The sequence below is a fragment of the Strongylocentrotus purpuratus genome, unplaced genomic scaffold (assembly GCF_000002235.5).
Source record: "Strongylocentrotus purpuratus isolate Spur 01 unplaced genomic scaffold, Spur_5.0 spur5_contig_817, whole genome shotgun sequence".
In the NCBI taxonomy this organism is placed as follows: domain Eukaryota; kingdom Metazoa; phylum Echinodermata; class Echinoidea; order Camarodonta; family Strongylocentrotidae; genus Strongylocentrotus; species Strongylocentrotus purpuratus.
Genome location: NW_022145521.1, coordinates 707,477 through 730,939, shown reverse-complemented (window position 1 = coordinate 730,939; position 23,463 = coordinate 707,477). Strand labels below are relative to the sequence as shown.

The window sequence follows — 23,463 nt, the reverse complement described above, 5'->3', positions numbered from 1 at the left end:
AATTATATGTTTTATCATAACTTAATCACAACTATAATTAACAAATGACACATATTTGTAAAGCTTAGATCCTCCTCTTTCATTTGATGCGACCCATGTGATGCATTTTCACGCATGAGTGATTAAAAGCAATTTGAAGGAAGGAAACCAAAAAGGCATTTGGCGGGCGGTATCTGAATTTCGAAGAAAAATTCACATTTCTAGAAAGTTCAGTTGCTGCTCTTTCATATGACACCTCAATCAGGAAAAATGAGCAAGGAGTAACAAAGTTCTGTTTGTTTAAAGTAATGCTTGCATTTCCATAATTTGATTTTAAAAGTTCGTTTGCACTGGCTGCCTGCCGTAGCAACAAGCAGAATTGACAAAAGACTTAACTCCGTTTTATTGACAATCAGCCATCAGAAGCGGATCTAGAGGGGGGGGTTGGGGGGGTTGCAACCCCCAAAAAAAAAAATCCGGGGACCATTTTTTTAAATTTTATCTTTTTTTTTAAACTTGTAATTTTATTTTATTCTATTTCTATGTATTTATTTCATTTATTATTATTATTATTATTATTATTATTATTATTATTATTATTATTATTATTTCTTTTTGGGGGGAGGGGGGGGGGGTTGGGAGAACAAATGTCACAGAGTCCCTTGCCCCCCCCCCCCCCCATCAGCCAGGCGCGGATCTACGGGGGGGGTTAGGGGGTTTAAACCCCCCCCCTTGGGCGGCCCAAAAAAAAAAAAAAAAAAAAAAGGGAAAAAAAAGAAAAAAAACAAGAAAAAAAGAAAGAAAAAGGAACGCACGCTGGAGAGAAACCCTTTCAAGTGCAAATATTGTGAGAAGATATTCAACTCATCTGGTAACTTAACCAAACACATGATAACTCTGGATATAACTGTGTATTTAACTGTTACTTGATTTAAAAAGACGTTATCATGCACTGCTTTTTATGGTCTCCATTGTGTTAATAAATGCCAGGAAAACATCACTTACGGGGTTCAAATAAACACCCAAAAAAAAATCGGCTCGCCGCTTTGCGGCTCGTGGACGATGCTCCGCATCGTCATTATTGGTCAACCCCCCCCCCCCTTAGCAAAAAGCTAGATCCGCCCCTGGCCATGCATGAAGTCTTTCGTCTATGTCTGATCGTCAACGAAACGGAGTTAAGTCTTTTGTCAATTCCTTTTTTTGCTACGGCAGGCAGCCAGTGAAAACGAATTCATTTACTCAAATCATGGAAATGCAAGCATCACTTTAAACAAACAGAACTTTGTTATATTTCTTGCTCATTTTTCCTGATTGAGGTGTAATATGAAAGAGCAGAAAATGAAATTTCTAGAAAAGTGAATTTTTCTTCGAAATTCAGATACATATTTTCGCTTTGAGATTTCCCTTTGTAGGTGCCCTTTTTCCAGAAAGTGCCCTTTTTTTCTTGCTGCCTCCCCCACTTTGGAAGTCGCTCGGCCGCCCCTAAGTACTGCAACCATAGGCATACGAGGCTGAGGCCTATAGGTCGAATAAATCAACCACAAAATGATTTGTTTAAAATGTTTGAAATGTTATTTCATCATCAAAATGCACTTGCTAAGATATGAAATTAGTAAAATATAATTATATTAAGGCACTTTAATAGGAGGTTATTTCGAGCATGTCGATGTTCGAATATTTTGCTCGACTTAAGAACTCTCAAAATTATCGGAGGAGCTGCACCTGCCCCCACCCCAGCCTCGTAAGTCTATGACCGTTAAACGACATAGCAGTGGCGTTGCATAGCATTAACATAAGCGGCTTCCTATTCAGATTTTCTTCAACTTTTCTTTAACTATATCTAGAGGAATGTAGTATATAAAACAAATTTTTAAAAAACAAGGTAACAGAGAGCCCCGTAGAGAGCCAATATTTCATTTCAATTTCATTTTACACTGCAATATATTAAGGCGCAATGAGGAGCACAGCACAAATTATTTATAAACTATAATTTAAAATTGAGCGCGAAATTATGAGGTCTTGAAACAACACTTGCGAGGGCGCAAAGTGACCAAGCTTTAGAAGAAAAAAAATGCATCTCTAAAAAATTAAATTTCTAATACAATTTACCTTTCGTATGGAGGGATAATCCGGCTTAATAATCGTTCCTTTTCTAAATACCTTTTATCCTTTTTCTCTCTTTCTCTTTTTTGATTTTTCTTGTCGGACCCTCTCTCTTTTGCATTTTGTGTGCCCCTTCATGCCCCAGCCCCATACAATTAGTCATTGTTCTGATGATTGTTTGCCCTATTTATCTAAAATGTGAAATATGTCCAATCCCCTTCGCGTTTGCCAAGAGCCAATCCCCCGTCCCTCTTTCTGGGAAAATCTGTGATTTTCATAAACTTTGTAGGCCTACCTGAAGATTTTTGTTTGCAGTGATCCAGATGTAATGTGCTCGAAATGTTTTTGTCAAGGTTCATCTCTAAGATGAAGACATTTTGGTGGGGGTGGGTCAAGGATGACTATGATGTATAATATACTCAACAATCTCGCTCATCTTCTAGCTCAGGACTATATCACACAAGTCACCCAGTCGACGATCGAGAGCCATTTATTATTTCCGAGAACATAAGCAGAGGCAGCGCTCCCGGGGGGCAGGGGGGGCACAGTGCCCTTACACTTTTTCAAGTACCCCCAAAGTGCCCCTTTTTACATATGAAAAGTGCCCTTTTAACTTGGTAAGAAGTGCCCCTTTTTACATAGAAAAAGTGCCGCTTTTCCCTAGCAAGTGCCCCTATTAATTTTTTTAAAATGCCCCTTCCCCTTTCCACCTCTGATAAGTGCCCCTTTTATTTTGACACGTACCCCTTTTCCTTTGACAAGTTCCCATTTCCCTTTGCAATAAGTGTCCATTTTCCTCTCTCATAAGTGCCTATTTTAATATCTAGTAAGTTCCCCGTTTCAGGTACGAGAAGCGCCCCTTTTCACTTTTGATAAGCGCCCCTTCACCTCTGATAATTGCCCTATTCAAATCTGAGAGGTTCCCCTTTTTCTTTGTAAAAAGTGCCCCTTCCGCTTTTAAAAGCTATACCCCTTTTTAAATCGGATAAGCGCACGTTATATTTTCACATGTGCCCCCTTTCCTTTTTAATAAGTGCCCCCATTTGAAAAAGAGCCCATTTCCCTTCTCATTAATGTCCCTTTTCATCTCTTGTAAATGACTCTATTCAATTCTGAGAGATACTCGTTAAACTTTGACAAGTGCCCCTTCCCCTCCTGATAAGTGCTCTTTTCATCTCTTATAAATGCCCCTTTTATTTTGGCACGTCCCCCTTTCCCTTCCTAATAAATTATCTTTTTCCTTCTTATAGCCTAAGTGCCCCTTCCCCTTGTCACAATTACCCCCTTTTCATCCTTGATAAGTGCCCCGTTTATTTTAACATGTGCCTCAATTTTGTTTAAGAGCCCCCTTTCACCTCCGATAAATTGTTATATAATGGTAGTAAAAGTCTACACCCCCTCAGTAATAGTATATAATACCACTCAGTATGCCCCAATACAGATATAAGACCCACCCTGTGATATACCAGACCTCCTTCTAGGACATTTGTTTAATAACTTATTCCAGCCAAATAAACCCCAAATCGTATACACTCGATAAGAGCCCCCAAACCTCCAAAACAAAAGACTTCCTGTCTTTCTCCCAATAACCAAAGCCCCCTTTGTTTGATAAGACCCTTTCCCAGAACAGATTACACGTGTTATAGCTAAATGACTGTGAGAGGGAACTTGTCTTTGTCCCTTTTACACAATGTAACCTACCCTCATATTACTTGTATCCTCCTGTATAAATATTACATGTTCTGGCTTTCTGAGGGGGGTAGAGTTCAGACCATCACCAAGCCAACACCTATACTTTGGCTACTCTACATCTTGTAAATATACTTGTGAATCTGGACTATGTGACTCATCGTTTTTAGAGTTATAATAAATTAAACTCTTGCATATTATTACACTTCAAAGAAAGTCTCAGCATCTCTTTATTTTATGTACCTCTCAATATTCCAATAACTTAACACACCAATCCCAAACACGACAAAATGCCCAGTATTAAAATCTGATCGGTGCCCTTTCCTTTCAACACATGCAAATTTCCCTTTATCATTAGTGCCCCTTTTTCATTCTCATAAGTGCCTCTTTTCATGTATGGTCAGTGCCCCTTTCTAGATGCGATAAGTGCCCCTTTTCACATCTGATAACTACCCTTTTTACAATGATAATATATTATATGTGCCCCTTTTCCCTTTTTCCTTTATAATAAGGAACCTATCCCTTTTTTACAAATGTCCCTATCAAAATCTGATGGGTGCCTCTTTCTTTAGGTGTAAGAAGTGCCCCATTTTCACCTCTGATGATTAGCCTTTGTACTTTGCCACGTACTCTTTTTCTTTTCTAATAAGTGTCTTAACCTTTTTGATAAGTGTCCCCTAATTTCCTCTCGTCATTGATTAAACGTGCCCCTAATTTCAAGCGACCAAGAGCAATTCCCCCCAAAGCTCGCTCGCTACGCTTGATCGAAGATATAGATGTTATAATCATGTAACTTCAAAGGTCTTTTTAAGTCTTCCGTTATGAGAATGTGCTTATATCCCCATCAGGATTGGGTTTTTCCTCTTTTTAAGTTGTAATTTTTCGCACTGCGACCTTACGAATCTTAACAAATTTTCCTCGCTCGCTTTGCTCGCTCGCAAATGAATTTGCAGACCATCACACTCAACTGCAAAGTATGATGCTTAAGCAATATCTTATATGATGTATATAGAGAACAAATATTGAAATCATCCCCGATAATGTAATCATAATATAGGGGTAGATCTATGTACCAACGTCTAAAAAATTGTATATTATCGCTTTGAGATTTCCCTTTTAAGGTGCCCTTTTTTGTTTGTGCCCCCCCCCCCTCCCACTTTGGAAGTCGCTCCGCCGCCTCTGTGCATGCACAAATCATTGTCAGGTGGACGTTGAATGAATCTACGAATCTATAACATCTCTCATTCGCCCCGCCCATTTGTTATGTCGTGTGATTTGACTCAGCTAGCGGTACGAATGCGATATTTTTTCTCGGTTATCCGGATATATGCCAATCAAAGTGTGCATATGCAATGAATGCAATACAATCACTTCCGGGTACGGTACGGATATCCTATACAAATTGAAAATAAAGATGGCTGGAATAGCGAGTGAGTATTGCAATGAAGGAATGGGTGCTTGGGTGTGAATTGTATGAGTTGAATTCGGGGTTAAAGTGTTTAAGTTAATCGATGAATGTAACTCTTTGCTTTAAATGAGTTGAATCTGTGCTATCTTAATGTGATTTACAAAATAAAGGATTGTTAAAAGTACTGATTGAAATGAATTTGATGAAACTGCACAGTGCAAGTCACAAAATAAATAAACACGGCAAAGTCAAACATACACAGTGCAGTGCAGTCACACTCACAGTCACAGACGTAAATAACCGTCTGGTATGGGGAATTCTTGAATAAAACTGACATGGGTCTAGATCTAGTCTAGGCCTACATTTGCCATAGGAAAGTCTCGTCACAACAACTCGCCTGTATTTATGAAACTTTCGGTCTAGATAATCGGTCGTATCGATTATTTACAAAATGACCTGCTGTCAAAGTGTCGGGGCCAGGCCCGGCCCAGGTGTCCAAAGTTCGCGGAGATTTTGAAAATATTAGAAAATGTGATTTCAATCTATGATTTCTCATATTCTACACAAATTTATTTAGATATATGCGTGCGCTGCAACTAAAAAAGTTGTAAAAACAACAAGACCTTAATTACATTGTGCACGTGGGCACAGGTTTACAGCCAATTTATAAAGAAGTGCGATTCTTTCAAATTATGGTAATTTCATAATTTGCGAGGCAATATACCTTACAATCAGTTGGTACCACTTTGAGGATATCTGCTTTCAAAATGAAGATTTCCAGACCCTTAAATTAATAACTTTTTGGAACTTACGCAAACGACTGCAAAATGTGCCGATCTTTTGTCAATATTTTCAAAATTTCACACTCGATTCCAGAGAAAATTCTGTCTCTGGGTAATTTTATGTTCCTCTTTCCATTGGTGATATCAGATTTTTGAAATTTTACCAATTTGTGGAGAAGGCGAACTTAGGTCACGCGCGAACTATGGTCACACCACCGTACATGTACGTACATGTTGTAACAATCACTCCTGTTTTGAATTTGAGTACTTTTGTAGAACAGGCTATCTAATCTACAAATTGTTGGATAATTTGACCGTTGAAATACCATCAAAAGTACGAACAGTGACAGTACTTGACCCAGATGTTAAGAAAATAAATGTAAATCAAATGGTCACTAAAAAGAGCAAAAATAAAAAAAATCCTGCATGATTTTTCGGCCATGATTTTGGGTGCCTTCATAACAAGCGACTCTGTCTCAAAATTAGTGGCCAGACCTGGTGAAGGATGGGAGGAGGAAATCCGGCTACGGTTCTTAGCCCACCCAAAAACTGACGATAACCAATAGTACATGTAATGTAATAAACTATAAATAAATGAGTAAATAAATGAAATATACATAATACGTCATGACTAGTCTCAATAAAAAGCACTTGTGATTTGATTATTCCCAAATGGTAAAATGTAGGGTTGAATACGAAAAAATTCATGTCGCGTACTCGCAAAAGTATTTATGATTTACTGGCCTGTAAAAATCGAAGTGTCAAACTGTGGACATTATACTTCCAGATTACATAACTTGTATCTACAAAAGTACTCAAAATGTGATAACATGGGTGTTCAATACAAGCCATACAAAATGTATGCCTTTTGTATAGTTTTTTTTGTGTAGCAAAACTTAAATTTTTCAGTCTTGTTATTGTTAGTATTAGACCAAATGTAGACAAGTTGAGCTCTGACTAAGTTTAAGTTTGAGGCTTGAGCCTGTGATTTTTTTCCTGCAGATTGCCAGTTATCCTGCTGACGATTGTTGATCACAACATTTTTTTAAATTTAAACTTAAGATTAATAGCATCATCATTATGCAGCAGGGTATGAACAAATTTAGTATGATTTGTTATTGGTGGTGTCCTGGATATGCTCTTGGGAGATCTAATGGGCAGGCAGTCTTTTGATTGGTCAGGTAACTCTTGTCATGCTTGTGGGCTGTCATTCCCAGATGCTTTAACTGTATAGTCAGAGACAGAGTTGTGTAACTTCTATGAAGCGCCCTTGTCTTCGCATGCTTGTAACAGTGCAATTCTGATGAAACAAAACGTGTAACCAACACAAAATGTGTGTCTCTATCTTATCTATACTTATTCAGAAGAAATATTAAAATATTGAGAAATGTCTTTAAAAAATCTACTAATTTTATGCACAAGCAGTGAAATGTCATCTATCACATAACAAAATCTTGAACTGCGTGTTAAGTGAACAAGTGAGCAGACACAGGAGCCTTCATTTTTGCAATGTAAAAAAAACTTGAAACTACACCACCACATTTTTCTCTAGAAAATGACTTTGTTCTATACAATATGGAATAGGGAAATACATTAAGAAAACTACTGTTGATTTTGATCGAGTGAAACTTAAGGTGTACAGACATAAGGGATCCCCTTTATATGTGTACTGTCTCTAAAATTCACTGCCGTTGTTGAGCTCGATATTCTACACTCGTTACATGTACCGGTATCTCTTATGAAATGAAACCAAGTCTCACATGTGAAAATTGTAGAGCTACATGTATATAGTTAAGACCCTATTTAAAACCCACTTAACCTTAGAAGATGAGGAAGCAGAGGTAGTGTATTATCTGCAGACTCATTTGATAAGTGCATACAGTCTAAATAACTTTACCTGATTAACCCTTGCAATTGAGCCTACCAGAGTACCAGCAACAATTGATATGCATAACATTTTAATAAATTGGTAATTTAAGAAGTTGATGCCTGTACTTATATATGAGAGCTACATGTACAGAGTATAGACTCCTTGTGCACGATGTGCCTTAATTTCTTTTCAGCTGAACAGTGCAATGTATTTATGCACACAGCAGGAATACGATAATCATAATCACATTAAAGTGTCCTGGTACTTTTAAATGTACATTGTTTGTTGGCAGTGGAAGATTGCCAGAAAAGCTTTGATTCAGCCAATGTGTAATCTACACTGTACATGTATAATAAAAGGATCTCAATCTGTCTGTCCATGAACAGACTTCAGCTAAAGTAGGCTTAGAGTGTTGTTTTTTTCCTTCAGATTGCTAATCAGTTGATTTGTTTTGTTTTTCCCTTTTCTTTCATCACTTTTCATTTTTCTTCTCAAACTTGTCATGGATTGCAATTTCAATTGTGGACAAATTGAAGGGTAAGTAGATTTCTATTCAAATAGTAGACATGGTTTATTTTACTCTCTTAGCATTTTGAACATTTTGCAAAATAGATATGGTGGTTTACAAGTATTCATTATTATTATTGTACTAACTGCTGATAAAACTTGCATATGGTTTGCATTAAGTGTTGTTGTTTCCATTATGAGGTAGTTTTTTTAAATATTGTTTATTTATCAATATTTTTATATATATTCAGATGCTTCATTACAAGGCAGCGTATACCGGTACATTTTTGTGCATGAGTGTTATTTCCTGTCCATACAAAGCAAAGATTTTAAATAACTTTTACATCGACTCATTACATGCACATTGTGATGGAGGGAAGGGAGAAGGAAACAAGAGGAATGGAACTTTCATTATTTATTATTGTTTTAGTCTACATTCAGTTGCTTTATTTGTCAATGTAATATAAGAATATATTCTTTGCATATTGAGATACGAGGGATTGTATACCTGTACATGCACGAGCATGTGCCAAACCAAATTTGTAATAATTCATTCTCATTACACTGTAAAATTATTCAAAGGCGAGAAGGGGAGAGGGTAAAGGAGAGCTACAGGAAAGGAATACTTCATTATTTGTTATCATTGTACATCACTCTGTATCTCTTGTATATTCTTGATGGTCATGAATAGATGAACCAATATAATAAGTCCATTTAAATTAGTGATGTTAAATACTCCCATGTTTCAAATAATTGAATAGACATTTGACACTCGATGCCTTGAGGGGCTCTACATGTAGCTTCAGTTCTTCTTCACAAAATTTGTTTAAGAGGAGAGTAAGATCAGTGAAATTGGAAGGTTCATAAATAATAGGATTCACAATCACATATTTTTTTTAATATATCAATCTGAAATATAGTCCATGTTACAAATATTTTCCTGTAATAGAAGTTTGAAATATGCTTTTAATCTACATGTAATGTCGACCATGTTGCTTTTCCTGCATTTAAATTATAATACTCGTATTGTATGTTTCTCATTCACAGCTTGGTGGGGTTGGCCTTCTCGGCATCTATGGGAATTCTTATGATTGTACTTGCATGTGCAATTCCTGGTTTTGGCCAGTAAGTAAACAGTCTCTAAAAATTAGAATGCGAACAATTTTAAATGATTTTGATAGCTATCGTTACATGTACATGTATCAGTATATCACATTACATCCTTTGATTCTAGGGAGTACTGTCTGATATAGAAGTGATTATCATTGGATTATCATATTTTGAAAGGTTTTGAGGTAGTTTTGTAATATGCTTTGCATATTTGCACTCAGGTTTCTTAACCCTATCCTTAGCCCTGTAATATTTTTGGGGTGTTAAATAATCCTGTACTATTTGTGTAACTAGCCCACTTTGGTAAGACTGAGGGTAATTTTCCGGGGGTGATTGTTCAGAGGATGATTATCCTAGAACTGTGAAAAGCATATGAGAAAACCTTGATGATAATGTGAGCAAATGCACTATTAAAGTTCTGGTTAAAATGCATAACGTTCATGAAAATTGTTACGGATGTCATCAAAAGTAGAGGATGTTTGGAGCATCTAGAAGTTGAGTTTTGCAGGATAATGAAAAATTATTTTTAAAATGTTTAGATTTGGACCTCGTATTTATGAACCAATTCATGATATGAGGCCCATACACATCAACAGAAGTCATGAGCCATTTACCTATCAGAAGACTAGACCAGAATTTACCATTTCTATTTAACTTCCGAAAAAGAGAAGAAAAAAACAGAAAAAAAGAAGAAAAAAAGCATGATCGTCAGGTAGATTATATGAATGGTGATAATGGCATGGAATTCCCTGGAATTTACTTCTCCAATAATGGTAATATTCATGAGTATGGCAATTTGTACCACTGTACATTTACTGACAAAATTCTTATGCTTTCTGTTCAAAGTGAACTTTGACTCTTTCCTTTTAACTTCAATCGACCTTTGTAATACTTTCAGGGATTTCTGTTATTATTGGCCAAATTTATGAACAATTCAACTACTTATTCTACACTAACTGTTTCATAGTACCTTTAACTAAACTTGAATTGTGGAGCAATAAACTTGACATGCTTTCCTCTCATTACCTCACTCCCACAGAGTATGGTGGCCCATGTTTGTCCTGGTATTCTATATTCTATGCCCAATCCCTATGTTGATCAGTAAGCGACTAGCCAGCTCGGATAGCATCGGTGCCACCAGCAGTGCGCTACAAGAGCTCTGTGTTTTCTTGACGTCAGGCATCGTGATGTCAGCGTATGGTCTACCCATGGTCCTCATGCACGTTGGAACGGTAGGTGAACTAATATCAGCCATTTTGTTTGGGATAATAGAAGGTTCTTTAGACTTTCTTTTATTATTTGCATAATCAACAGTGATGTCAAAATTTGTCAAGACCTGGTATCTGGAGAACCAATTTTGAGTATATTCTTTTAGCTTTGGGTATCGGGGTCCAAAATAAAAAGAAAAGACATCAGAAACCAAGACTTATCTTGATACATAAGTGACAATTATTGATGTAAAGTGTTTGGGCCAGTTCCAGTATAACCACTACACTCAGTTATGTTTTGTTTACCTAAATCAATCTATGGAGAGCGAGGTCTATCAATTTTGTGTGCTTTTTGCCAAACCAGAATATCCTGGGGAACTGTTGAGTAGCACATCAGTAGGATATAGCCTTGGACTTGGTTCTGACAGGCAATGATGAAAAATATCATATTTCATCAGCTTTGATTGCTCAACGACATCCTACTTCTTTCAATAAAATTCAATACTGGTATACCATGTGTTTTGAGTGGATAGTGTGATCTTGTCTTTGATTTACCAGTCAAAGAAACACAGTTGTACTACAAAAAAAACTGAATATTGTCACCTTTTTTATATCTTTGATACAGTTAACATACCAAGCCCTCCTTCTGGTTCTATTTGGCAACACGTGGAGCTTCATCACTATTCTCATCTTCTTCAGAATATTCCGACAAGACGATGATTTTGAGTTCCAGGTGTGGTGATTTACGCCATCCTTAACCCTATTCTGTGCACCCTCACCCGCACCCCACCTCACCCTCTTTTCACCCACATTTATTTAATTAATCCCTATTAATATCTTTAAAAGGAATGCCATATGTGATATCAATGATGATTTGTGTCTGTGGAGAGCCAGTAGGGCGGTAGCTTACATGCAAATCAAATTCATGTAGACTCAACGCCCTTATTGCTCTTAAGACATGTCAGCAACATGGGCCGGAATACTATAATCTTGCTATTGTTTGGGTTTGTGGTCAATATAACAACAGTCCATCACGGACATAATTAAATGATGCTTTTGTTTATGGTGTATATATATCAACTTTATCAAGAGAGTTAACTCATTGGTTACCATAGGAAGAAATGGCATTCATAGCATTTATCACCTAATTTAAAGCAATTATGGCTTTGTGAGGCAAAAGGTTTACCCTTCCCTTACTCAATGCATTATTACAATGAAGTCAATAGCATCCAATCCAATCCACAGAGTAGCTGATATACATGTAGCTCTTTCATTTCACAATTTGCTCCACAATGAAGTATAAGGAGTGCATTTAAACAACGATTTAATAAAAAAATAATTTAAAAACAGTCAGAAATAGCATTTGATCCTAGTGTAACTGGAGGGTTGACTAATGGCATGCAGGGTGGAGGGAGCATGATGCGATCAATGTTTAATCAATGTAACCTGTTCTGTTCAACTTTATTTAGTTTATGTTATTTATGATTTAACGAATGTACTTGCCTTGATGAAAGCCCAATGATCATATGGTAGCCAGATATTGAATAATCTTCAAGTTCAAGTTCACTGAATTCAATACTTTCATTGAAAATATACAAAGGTAAACAAATATATAAAAGTTAACAAATAATACAATATATAACATGAGAATAACACAAGCGGAGAAGAAATAAAAGAACAAGGGGGAACAAATCCAAACATATACATTACTGAGAGTATTTGGATACAAGATATGTAAAAGTCTGTCTCCAGTGATTGTATACAAAACTATGTACATTATTTAAATTAATGAATTTTTAATCGAAAGGGGGAAAAAGGAAATTATTTACTTTCAGCCTCTTGCTCGTTAGGCCAATGTGGTAGAATGGAATGCTTGCATGGATTGCTAAACTATCGGTGAAAGCTGCACAATAGAACCTGCACACTATGGAGATTCTTTAGCAGTAGCCTGAGCACCGATTTTACTTGCCCCCCAAAAATTAAGGAGTTATGCGCATGCAATGCTGTGCTACCCTAGCGAGAATTTGTGATTTCAACTAGGCATCAGTCATAGTTATTATCGTTGTTATTAATTCCACTTATAATTATTTGTTATGATATTTTATTATTATTATTATTTTGATCATTGTTGTTTATTCGGTGAATCCTTTCTTGACTCATCCCACAATGTAATCTTCATCTTTTGTTGATATTCTCTATTTGAAGGCTTGGTGAAAAATAGCTGGTTCACTAATAATTGTTTCAAAAAGGTTAGTATTGTACAAGAAATACCTATGTGCGTAGTCTAGCAATTTTACCCTAGACCATGAAAGACAATTTCATTTTAAAGAGGCTGAATCTTATTCAGATTGGCAGCATATTTTGTTTTCTTCATTTCTACATGACTTGAAAGAAGTCATGCATTCAAATTATAATATAATAGAAATAGAAATAGAAATAATGCATGGAAAAAACTTTCCAGTATTAATTGGAAAACAATGAGCAATTTACATTGTGATTTAGAATAGTATAAATTCTCTTCATAAAAAAACATAGAATTGTAAATACTGTTATGCATGTACCTATGTATTGAAGGAATTCCATAACACTGTTGCCACTCATCTAATCTTGCTTCCAAGAAGATGGGATGGACTGATATTTCAATATGTATTTTCAACATTAAATATTACATTTAAATCTGTATCCTACTTGAAATCACAATTCAAAGCTAAAGCATGTTTTTAACCTTTTTATAATTCTCACCAAAGCAGTGGCATAAACTTGAATTATTCTATCTTTTTCCCTTCTTCTTTGCTGTGCAATCCAGTCCTTAATATAGATCCATGGGCATTCATTGACTGTTGTAAGAAAGGATTTTCTGTTCGGCGTCCCCAAGCCCTCGAAGCCAAACCTGAATAACCTTATACTGTATTCTCATTAAAACATGGAAAACTGTGTGTACATGTAGGATTGTGCTTCAAGAAGCAATCGTATAAATCTTTGCTCTAATTGGAAATAATACTTCTGCCCTACTTTTACATCATGAAGAAATTGACAAATATTTTACACAAATTGTGCATCATCAAAAATTAAGAGATGGACAGGAATGTCTTGGTTAATTCTTAACATTCTAATCCCTTGATATTGTTTCCTTCAAATTATTACATATATCGAATGAACCTTGCTTCTTTTTGTTAGAGTAGGGCACAGTTCTATATTGCCAAATGGAACAACTCCACTGTAATTGGTGTAATTTTTATGATATAAGACAAACATTAACTGCCATAAATGTTTTGTAGGATTAAATGATGCAGCAAATGACCATGTAGGCACTTAATTTATGACTTTTGTTCATTGGCATGGCAAGATATTTATGTATCATTGTACAAAATGTATATTCACATTAATGTAAATTGTTGCCAGAGTTGTTACAGTCATCCTGTGATGTATATATACAGGAGGGCAAGAAAAAGTATGCTGATAATTTATATATTTATGTGTAAAACATTGCAATCTCCTTACTTTGCTATGATTCTGCTGTTGAATGTACATGTAGATTTGCTATTTGAATGCTTCAGCCAGATAGGTTTAAATGAAACCTATTGTTGAAAAGATATATTACGTGTAACTTAATAAGCATGGCCTGAAAATGAAAAAGGTCGAGAGTAAATTATTCTTAATACGATACTTCTACCCCATTTTGTCCTCTTTTTGTTTGCAAGCAGAGCCTGATACTACATACAGAATTTGCACAATTTTAATCAACAATTGAAGGGTATTCTATATTAAGTGTGTTTCTTACCATGAGCATGTGTTATCAAACACGTCTGAGCCTTTTTTATACATAAACATTAATTATATGTGTTTCAATCAGCCGACAAATTGAAGAAGAAAACAAAATATTCATATTTCATGTATATGTAACTGTGGCCCCCCAAAATGCCAATTGTGAAGGCTTGCCTGTTATAGACCATTAACAATGGTGGTTTACATATCATCTGTTTGAAGCCCAAAAGGTTTCAACACATTGCCTATGAGAACCAGGGCATCGTTTCACAAAACCATCATAAGTTCAAGTTCACTGAAATCCAATTGAACCGCATGTTAATGACTTTACATGCATTTCAATTGGATGTCAGTGGACTTATACTTTAGACAGTTTTGTGAAATGCTGCCCCCGTGGCCTACATGTATGTAATAAAGCCATCGTACATCTACGAGGAGTGTGGTAACGTAAAAGTGTATACTTTCACATTGTTTATGAACTTACTTCAAAATGGATTGAATTAGGATTAAATGAGAATTGGAAAGCTTTGGGATTGTTGAACCGGTTAGAAGCACTGTATTTAGTGATCACGCTTTTGCACTGTCTAAGGTCACTCCACGAACTCACTAGGGTCGCGTATAACACATAAAGGTAACCCTGTGAAGAAATTTATCCTATACAAACAAGACATGTAAAATGTTTTCATATTGTTTTTAAAACGGTGCGGCCAAATGAAAAAAGTTGTGGTCAATCATTAACGCCTACATTATTCTTTGTATTTATCACTTTCACTGACTTCACCACACAAATACAAAGTTCATCAATGGCATTGAATATAGAGGTTACAGAGTAAAGGAGTTTGGATTTCTTCATAGGGTTTTGTGTTCTACTTGACCACTTGTGAGTGCCTGGTTTGACCTTGGATGGTGCAAAAGAGCCTCACAGACTAGATGCAGAAATATGATCACTCAATACTGTGCTTTGCTAAAGCTGATTATGTTGATATTTCTGGTATGCATCTTATAAAGTTCATGCTTATATACTCATTGAAAAGAATAGTGCGCTGTATTCAGAAATGGACTGATATCATATGTATTAAAGAAAGAGGTTACTTGTTATATATAGGCCTAACCCATGTAATTATACTTATTATATATTCTGATATCTTTCCTATGCTTTCTGGAAAGCATATCTAATTATTTTTCATTTGTGTGATTTCTTTTGCAACTTATTGAGCTTTATATATTGTCTGTTTATAGATAGCAGGGTGGTTAAGTCTGTGTAAAAATATAAGAGTTAATGCCCTTCTAGCTCTCAGCAGGAAATATGTTCTGGTGTTAGAAAATCATATATTCTGCTAATCTGTATTTAAAGATGATTTGCTTGCCTAGTGGCAGTAGTTGAATACTAAAAAGTTGCAATTTAAAAAATGATGTTTAATGAATGCAGAACATCAAATTCAGTTGGATGTTTTTCATTCATGTTATAGTGTTTCATACATAAGAGGTAGCTTAAGTTGCTATAAAGCAAAATGCTATTTACATCATATTATTACTCAAACAAAATGTGCAGGACTGGAATGTTATTTTATTAGAATGATTTGTATTTCTAAGTTCATAATTTAGCTAATATTACTGCTTTTGCAATACTGAAGTCTCATTTCGAACACATGTATGGCACATAGAATTTAAAGCTTATCACAACAATTTTTAACCAATCATTGATATTTTCTTGTTCTTTTTGTTTATTTCATTCGGATTTGTACATGCAATGTACTCACATTTGTTATTCTTCAAGAAATCTTATAATTTGTTTTCATTTTTTAGTGGAACATGACCCAAAATGGCGCTTGATCGAAACATTATACATTTTGTGTAATGAAATACTCAGTATTGCACACTTGTAAATAATCTAGTAGAATCTACAACTATGTACAAAATAACAAATCAAAACTGTAAAAATAGAGATTATTGATGTCAGTTATTGTTCATGTCAGTTTTATGTATGTGGTTCTTTGTAATGTCAGCTGTGTAATAGAAGTTCATTAAATTTGTGGTAGATTTATAACACAATTCACCTGTTGCATTGCAAGTTGTGTTTGTTTTATTTCCGATTGGAGTTTCACCAGATGAATTTAACAAGGACTGCATTCTGAAACTAGATGGATTTCTGCAATATATTTACTTGTAATTATGAACTGTTTTTTTTGTTTGTAGCATGTTATTTGGCAAATTATGTCTTTTTTTTTGCAATTTGTGGGGTGAAAAGGTGGAGGGGATCTTGTCCTTATCGAACCCATACCTTTAAAAAATCAGAGAGAGAAAAAAAGAGAGAACGCAATAATTGGATGAGTCCAGGGGAGGAGGCAGAGAGAGAGAGAGAGAGAGAGAGAGAGGGGGGGATCTCAACTAAATTATAATGCAGATAGATAGGGAATGGTTTGAATTATGAGTAAATTAAAATATTAGGAAACAAAAATGGAATAACACTGTCATGCTTTCATAATGATGCACATTGCTAAACAAGAACCAAATTTGAACAATCCAAGACGAGGTTTAGTAGCTAACAACGAAAAAAATATATTTCTCAGTGAGTATCTTTCTTTCATTAAAAAATGGCAAACCAGTTATTGTTCATCAGTTATCCATAAATGAAAAGAGAATAGCGTCCTCATTGTCCGTAATGTACATCGTTAAGACGTATACAGGCCACAGAACAAGACAATTTGTATTTTTCGGTTCTGTGATACAGGCCTGTTTGAACAGTGCATTATTTCGTGTTTAACTTATTATCATTCATTAATTTATGTATTGATAATTCATAGGTAGGCCCTACGTTGAGTTATAAAGAATACTACTTCATAAACACATCCTGGGGGGTGTTTCATCAACATTTGTCGGCGGAAAACTGTCAGCGCTGACTAAATCTGTCAGCGCTGACAAATGGTCAGCGCTGACTAAAAACCGTTTCACGAAGCTCTATAACAAGCTCTGACAAATTGTCAGCGGACTTTTAATCTTCAATCGAGTGGGACGAGAATTCTGACTAATTAGGCCACGCCCACCCTCTTTATTTCGCTTCACCGTCGTCTGCGACAATCATCATACAATGAACCCAACTTCTATGCCGAAATGGTTTTTCGTAGAAATCCCGTAAGTACAAGTCATATTTATTCCCTAATACGAAGAACAAAATTCTTAACTCGACATCTATGTGCTTTTTGATTTTTGAATACTTTTTTCGGCGGTTAAACAAAGACTAATTATGAGAGCTCGTGTGCGAGTGATTGACCAGTTTCATGCGCTAGTGCAGTGGGCACGAGTCAAAGGCGAAAGCTGCGTGTAGCGCCCGGGGGGGTGTTTCATCAACATTTGTCGGCGGAAAACTGTCAGCGCTGACTAAATCTGTCAGCGCTGACAAATGGTCAGCGCTGACTAAAAACCGTTTCACGAAGCTCTATAACAAGCTCTGACAAATTGTCAGCGGACTTTTAATCTTCAATCGAGTGGGACGAGCCTTCTGACTAATTAGGCCACGCCCACCCTCTTTATTTCGCTTCACCGTCGTCTGCGACAATCATCATACAATGAACCCAACTTCTATGCCGAAATGGTTTTTCGTAGAAATCCCGTAAGTACAAGTCATATTTATTCCCTAATACGAAGAACAAAATTCTTAACTCGACATCTATGTGCTTTTTGATTTTTGAATACTTTTTTCGGCGGTTAAACAAAGACTAATTATGAGAGCTCGTGTGCGAGTGATTGACCAGTTTCATGCGCTAGTGCAGTGGGCACGAGTCAAAGGCGAAAGCTGCGTGTAGCGCCCGGGCTAGTGCCGGGCCTTTTTGCAGCAGCCTCTACTGTGCTGTATCCGGAGCTGAGCTGAGTTGGCTGTCGGGTTTACTAACCGAAAATTTCAGTTTTATTGCAACCTAAGTATCGAAACTGCAATAAACTGCAAGAACACAAACAATGTCTAGTACTAGTAGTAGATTTCACTAGGCTATACTCGTAGCCATCTAACTTTAACACACGTTGTCATGCCTGGTTGTTGATGAAAAAGATGATAATTGATAGGCCTAGGCTAGATCTAAGTCTAGATCTAGGTCTAGATCTAGATCTAAGCCTAAAAATAAAATCTAAATCTAAATCTAGGAGATCTACTAGGGGTCTACTACTAGTATCCCCCAAATTATTCAGTCTAGATCTAGCCTCTTGTCAATGGCCCTAGCGTTGTTGGAGTCCGTAATTTCTGGCTCGCTTCGCTCGCCAGATAAACAGAAGTGCTCGCCAGAATTTATGGACTTCGACAGCGCTAGGGCCATCGACAAGAGGCTAGCCTAGCCTAGGACTGTAGTGGATGTGGTACCTTTGTGTTTCTTAAAGATAAACTCCAGTTCTGGTAAAAAGAAAATTAATTCTCACAGAATCAAACGAAACTTGCACTGAATGTTCAAGATTACAAATAAATGACATGTGCCAAACAATTTTGGAAGAAAATGTGTACTGGCTGAGTAATGAGCATAAAAAGACAAGGAAATCAAGGTAGTACTAGCCCCGACACCATGTGTGCTGTCCCATATATAGCTTTCTGTGTACAGTGTGTGTTAATTTACCAAGACTCGGTCAAATTTATTATGATTTTGATGACTCCAGAACCTTGCAGTGCACACCAATACTTACATGCTACATGATCAACTGTTTCTGATCCTTTCCACACCTTTTCTTTCACAATGCAATCGCATTACCAGTACTAAAGTTTATCTTTAATTTCTTTGTTGGCTTTGCCTCTAAAGACTCTATCTCGATCTGAAATTATTTTTGTCGTGAACATGATTAAGTTTTCTGACTCTGTCATAGTCTACTCATACTAGCTAGATCCATGTTTATTTTGCATTTTCTCAATTTGACAGAATAAACAGTTTAACTACAACTTACAAGACATCGATCTAGATCATATGATCTATCTGAGATCAAGAAATTTAGCATAAATTTCAATGGTAGATATATGAAAGGGGGCTTTTTAAGTAAAGAGAAAATACAAATTACAATAGCACAGTTAATTCTGCAAATGCTCATCAATGTTCATATTAATGCTCATTTAAAAAAATTCTAAATCAAATTCTCCCTCTCTTTTTTACAGGTAAATTTACAGAGCGACTTGTTGCAGTACCAAATGCTTGTCTTCTTTGAGTATGTGCTTGAAACAAAATGTCCTGGAGAGAACAGACCACCACAAGAGAAGGTACGGTAAACATATTTACCTTGGATCTTATAACTTGGATCTGTTTAGTTTTCTCAAGTAAAAGGAAATTTTGAAATGAGTGAGGTCAAGTTGGAGGGGGATGCAAAGGGCTGGTTTGAGAAGTATCCTTTTAAGGGGGTGGCTATGTATGCATCAACATCTCTACTAAAAAGTTGCTGTAGTGTTTATTTAAAGTGTAATTTTAACCCTATCTAGCCCCCCCCCCCCCCCCTCTACATTTTTTGCGATCATAATTTGTTAACACCAAAGAATCTTGCACTGAAATTTTGTGACTTTTTTTTTCAAGTCTTGCGCATCTTTAGAAATAATTTTTTTGAAAATCGGACCTAACGTTACCAAGTCACGTGACCTTTTGTCTTTGCATATCAGCCCGAAAATCACTCATTTTCATGATTTAAATACAAAACATATCTCATTTTTTTCAAAAAAAGAGATAAAACATCGGTTATTTGGTTTTGTTTATAGTTTAGGTGTTTGTTTGTTGTTTTTTTTTTTGCGGGGGGGGGGGGGGGGTTCAAATATTCAAATTATATAGTTAGAATAGAAAAAAAAAAAAAAAATACATAAATTAAAAAAAAGAAAGAAATACACTGTATATAAGAAATTATCAAATCAATAGAATGAATAACATAAGGGATAACCTAGCTCTTCCCATTTTTTCAAAATTTTCCAAAATTTAAATAACCATAGTAATATAAATTACACTTCACTTGACATGCATGCAATTTTTTGCAGCGATTGGCCGTTCAACGGCCGAGATCATAGGGGGAGGCCTTCACAGTCCCCCCCCCCCCCCCCCCCCCCCCCCGGGCTATGCAGTTTCAAAATAGCTCGGGCTAGATAGGGTTAACCTCCAATATATCTCTTTTTAGAATTAACATTTGAAGCTTTTGTAGAAGGGGGGGGGGGGAGGGGGAGGGTCCATTACATGAAAAGGAATGGCGAGCAAAAAGCAAAAAAATTGACTTTCAAATTTTGCTGAAAAGTAAATATTAAAGACAACTAAACTCTTAGACATTGCTATTTTATTTGTATTTTCTTACATATTTGGTTAATATTTATTGAAATGTTTATAATTCTCTTCCAGAGATTGAGAAGGAGGGTTTCCTGTGGAGAGATGGGGTGCCTTGAGGTTCCAGTCTTGATGTTCTGCCCCTTACCTCATAGCGGTGGCCTCTTGTGCCCAACAATATAGGAGCAAAGCACAATCGACTGGTAATTCATAGTGAATATTACAATGTTTTTAATAAACGGGGAAAGAAACAGATACATTTATTTATTGACGTGAAACTATTGATATTGTTATTGTTCAAGAATGCATCATTCAGTTCTTTCCTTTGGACAGCCAACACAACAACCTTGCTATGACGTAAATAAAGCATACATAATAATATATAAATTTGAAAGTTTTGTGATGGGTCCACATTAAAAACACACAATTAGAGATAAATATATCAATTATAAATATATATTTTATTATATATTGGATCACTATACCAACAAATTCAGACCCCCTCAGAAAAAAAAAAGAACCACTGGAGGTAAAATGTTGCCTTTTCTGTGAATATACCTATTTGAGAAATGGTAAGTGAGAAATGGTAAGTGTGAAATAATGAAAGCAATCCCAATATTATTGATTTTATGAGGTGGTGGACCCCAGCCAAAATGTCATGACCATCACTAGATGGTGCTGGAGGCACTGCCAGCACAACCAATCCAGGGCTGCTATGGTAGTGAAGCCGAAGCCGGAAATGGAATGTCCTTGGTGAGTTGAACATTCTTTATTATAAATTTCCAGGCTTTCCAACTGCATTCATGTTTTCATTAACCATTCCTGCACTGCCCCCCCCCCCATCAGTTGTGTGACTTGACCAATCGCCACACAGACATTGATAAGTGTGCTAAGAACCTAAATCCATTATTACTTTTTATTTAATCATTTAATGTCTTTTTTTATCATTAAATATGATAATTTATGCAATAGATGTATATATCACTTGATGATCATGCAAAGTAAAGCAGTATGACATGTCAAGTGCTAAACATAGTTCTAATAGAAATTGGACACCAAGTATTGAGAATTCCTCACTGCTTTTTAATATGTTTAACAGCTAGATATCTATCAAAGAAATATTTAAGTTAAAACAAGTTTGTTTTTTCATCACTCACTGGTATGTCGGAAATTTACGATGCATACTGCTCAATTTGGCACACATTGACATGTCTCTACTTCATCACTAAACAAATTTAATGCTTTTCTGCAAATGAGATTCTTTGACATTAATACATTCTACTCTGCTCAAGTCATGATGAAATAATCACATAAGTATCATGTTTGCATTTCACTGTTCGTAAGAATAGATGGGCCTATATTGGAAAAGCATTTTATTTTTATTTATTTTTTATTTTTTATATATATACAACTATGTAGTTACCTGACTTGTTCATTTTATTTCAGTTTTCAAGTAAGGAACTCTGGAAGATTTGCAGAAAGACAATCACTTAGTCTAAATTGATTGGAATGTATTCTTTTAATGAATATATAAGGAGATCCAGAAAAAGACAAGTAATATAAAATCAATGATTAACAATGACAATGATAGGGGAAGTGATAATAGCAGTACTTATACCACTAACACCACTAAAATTACAATCCATAAACAATAACAATTATTTAATATATTAATGTTTTTCATAAGATGATAATAGCATTATAAATATGAATTTCAATTGCAGTTGATTGAATCAAAACAGCATCAAGAGAACCAACATTTTCCAGAGACTCAGCAGCAACAACCAACAACAGCAGCTGCAACAACAGCAGCAACAACAACAGCAGCAACAGCAGCAGCAACAACAACATCAACAGCAGCAGCAACAGCATCAGCGCAGCACCAGCAGCAGCAACCTGGACAACAACAGAGATGGCAGCAGCAACGTCGACAACATGGACAACAAAGAAAATGCACAGTTGATGGACAGCTGGAGCTGTTGGAGATTGAGAGGGAGATATTTGTAATATAAAAATTGAGGTTTAAAAGGAAAAATAGCAAGTAATGATAAGATACAGAAATCAATACTAGAAAATGAACTGTAAATTTTCTTCATCATTTTAACTGCATTTTTCAACCTTTGAGGTTTTTTTTTCTCTCAGTAGTTTAAGTAGATCTCAAGGTATAGATCTATTGATCTAGATTAAGTAGTTTGTTCTTTGAAAATTGATGGAAAATTGACACAACAAATGTCATTCTGATTTTATTTTATTAATAAATTCCGTTCAATTGAGAAGGCCCTTTAACATTAATTTCAGCTGTTGTTGTGTGTTTATTTTAATTTCGTTGTCTCTACCAAAACAAAAAAAAAGGTAATAAAGTTGGGTGAATGTGGAGTCTGAATCTACACGCTTAGTCTTATCGTTAGACCCCATTCATTCACCTTTGTTATCTAAATTAAACTGAATGAAAGAATGGAATACAATTTTAGGTCCCAATTTAAAAAAAAAATCAAACAAACAATTTTGTACATTGCGATGGTATTGGGTCTACTTTTCATAGAACTTCAAGCTCAAGTCAGTTCATTTCAGGAAAAAAAAGGCAATACTTACTTGGTTTTTCTTTCCGCATATGACTTGCGTCACCATTCTATTGTCACACAAAAAAGATCTCAAAGCTACAAAGACTTGCAGATGGGCAGATAGATCCTTGCTCCTCTTTGTGGCATGCTCTAACTCGTCGTTTAACTCATTTATCATGTATAACACTCCTTCCCTAGTAAATCTGTATTTTTATAACATA

At 35.7% G+C, this 23,463-nt stretch overlaps 2 protein-coding genes across 5 annotated transcripts; both read left to right on the top strand.

Annotated features, from left to right (window-relative positions):
* The first annotated feature begins 8,103 nt into the window (after nucleotides 1-8,103).
* LOC115917940 (leptin receptor gene-related protein-like) lies at nucleotides 8,104-14,711 on the top strand. 2 transcript variants are annotated; one of them, XM_030980158.1, is made up of 6 exons: nucleotides 8,104-8,368; nucleotides 9,386-9,463; nucleotides 10,488-10,680; nucleotides 11,282-11,389; nucleotides 12,862-12,905; nucleotides 13,463-14,711. In XM_030980158.1, exons 1-5 carry the CDS (start codon nucleotides 8,334-8,336, stop codon nucleotides 12,868-12,870), a joined length of 423 nt encoding a protein of 140 aa, XP_030836018.1. In that variant the 5' UTR covers nucleotides 8,104-8,333; the 3' UTR covers nucleotides 12,871-12,905; nucleotides 13,463-14,711. The 2 variants fall into 2 exon arrangements, with proteins under 2 accessions (XP_030836018.1, XP_030836017.1); XM_030980157.1 differs by lacking the exon at nucleotides 12,862-12,905 and having other exon boundaries at nucleotides 8,114-8,368.
* Nucleotides 14,712-17,274: 2,563 nt separating this feature from the next.
* Nucleotides 17,275-23,022, top strand: LOC115921973 (regulatory protein zeste-like). 3 transcript variants are annotated; one of them, XM_030980154.1, is made up of 5 exons: nucleotides 17,275-17,553; nucleotides 19,547-19,648; nucleotides 20,757-20,884; nucleotides 21,316-21,434; nucleotides 22,406-23,022. In XM_030980154.1, exons 4-5 carry the CDS (start codon nucleotides 21,354-21,356, stop codon nucleotides 22,691-22,693), a joined length of 369 nt encoding a protein of 122 aa, XP_030836014.1. In that variant the 5' UTR covers nucleotides 17,275-17,553; nucleotides 19,547-19,648; nucleotides 20,757-20,884; nucleotides 21,316-21,353; the 3' UTR covers nucleotides 22,694-23,022. The 3 variants fall into 3 exon arrangements, with proteins under 3 accessions (XP_030836014.1, XP_030836013.1, XP_030836015.1); XM_030980153.1 differs by lacking the exon at nucleotides 17,275-17,553 and adding an exon at nucleotides 17,755-18,031; XM_030980155.1 differs by lacking the exons at nucleotides 17,275-17,553; nucleotides 20,757-20,884 and adding an exon at nucleotides 17,755-18,031.
* Nucleotides 23,023-23,463: the final 441 nt, after the last annotated feature.

Coding starts and splice junctions, on each gene's coding strand:
- LOC115917940 (XM_030980157.1), top strand. CDS start 8,334: ATGGATTGCAATTTCAATTGTGGACAAATTGAAGG. Junction 8,369..9,385: donor AATTGTGGACAAATTGAAGG/GTAAGTAGATTT, acceptor TCTCATTCACAG/CTTGGTGGGGTTGGCCTTCT. Junction 9,464..10,487: donor GCAATTCCTGGTTTTGGCCA/GTAAGTAAACAG, acceptor TCACTCCCACAG/AGTATGGTGGCCCATGTTTG.
- LOC115921973 (XM_030980154.1), top strand. CDS start 21,354: ATGGTGCTGGAGGCACTGCCAGCACAACCAATCCAGGGCTGCTATGGT. Junction 21,435..22,405: donor CCGGAAATGGAATGTCCTTG/GTGAGTTGAACA, acceptor TTTCAATTGCAG/TTGATTGAATCAAAACAGCA.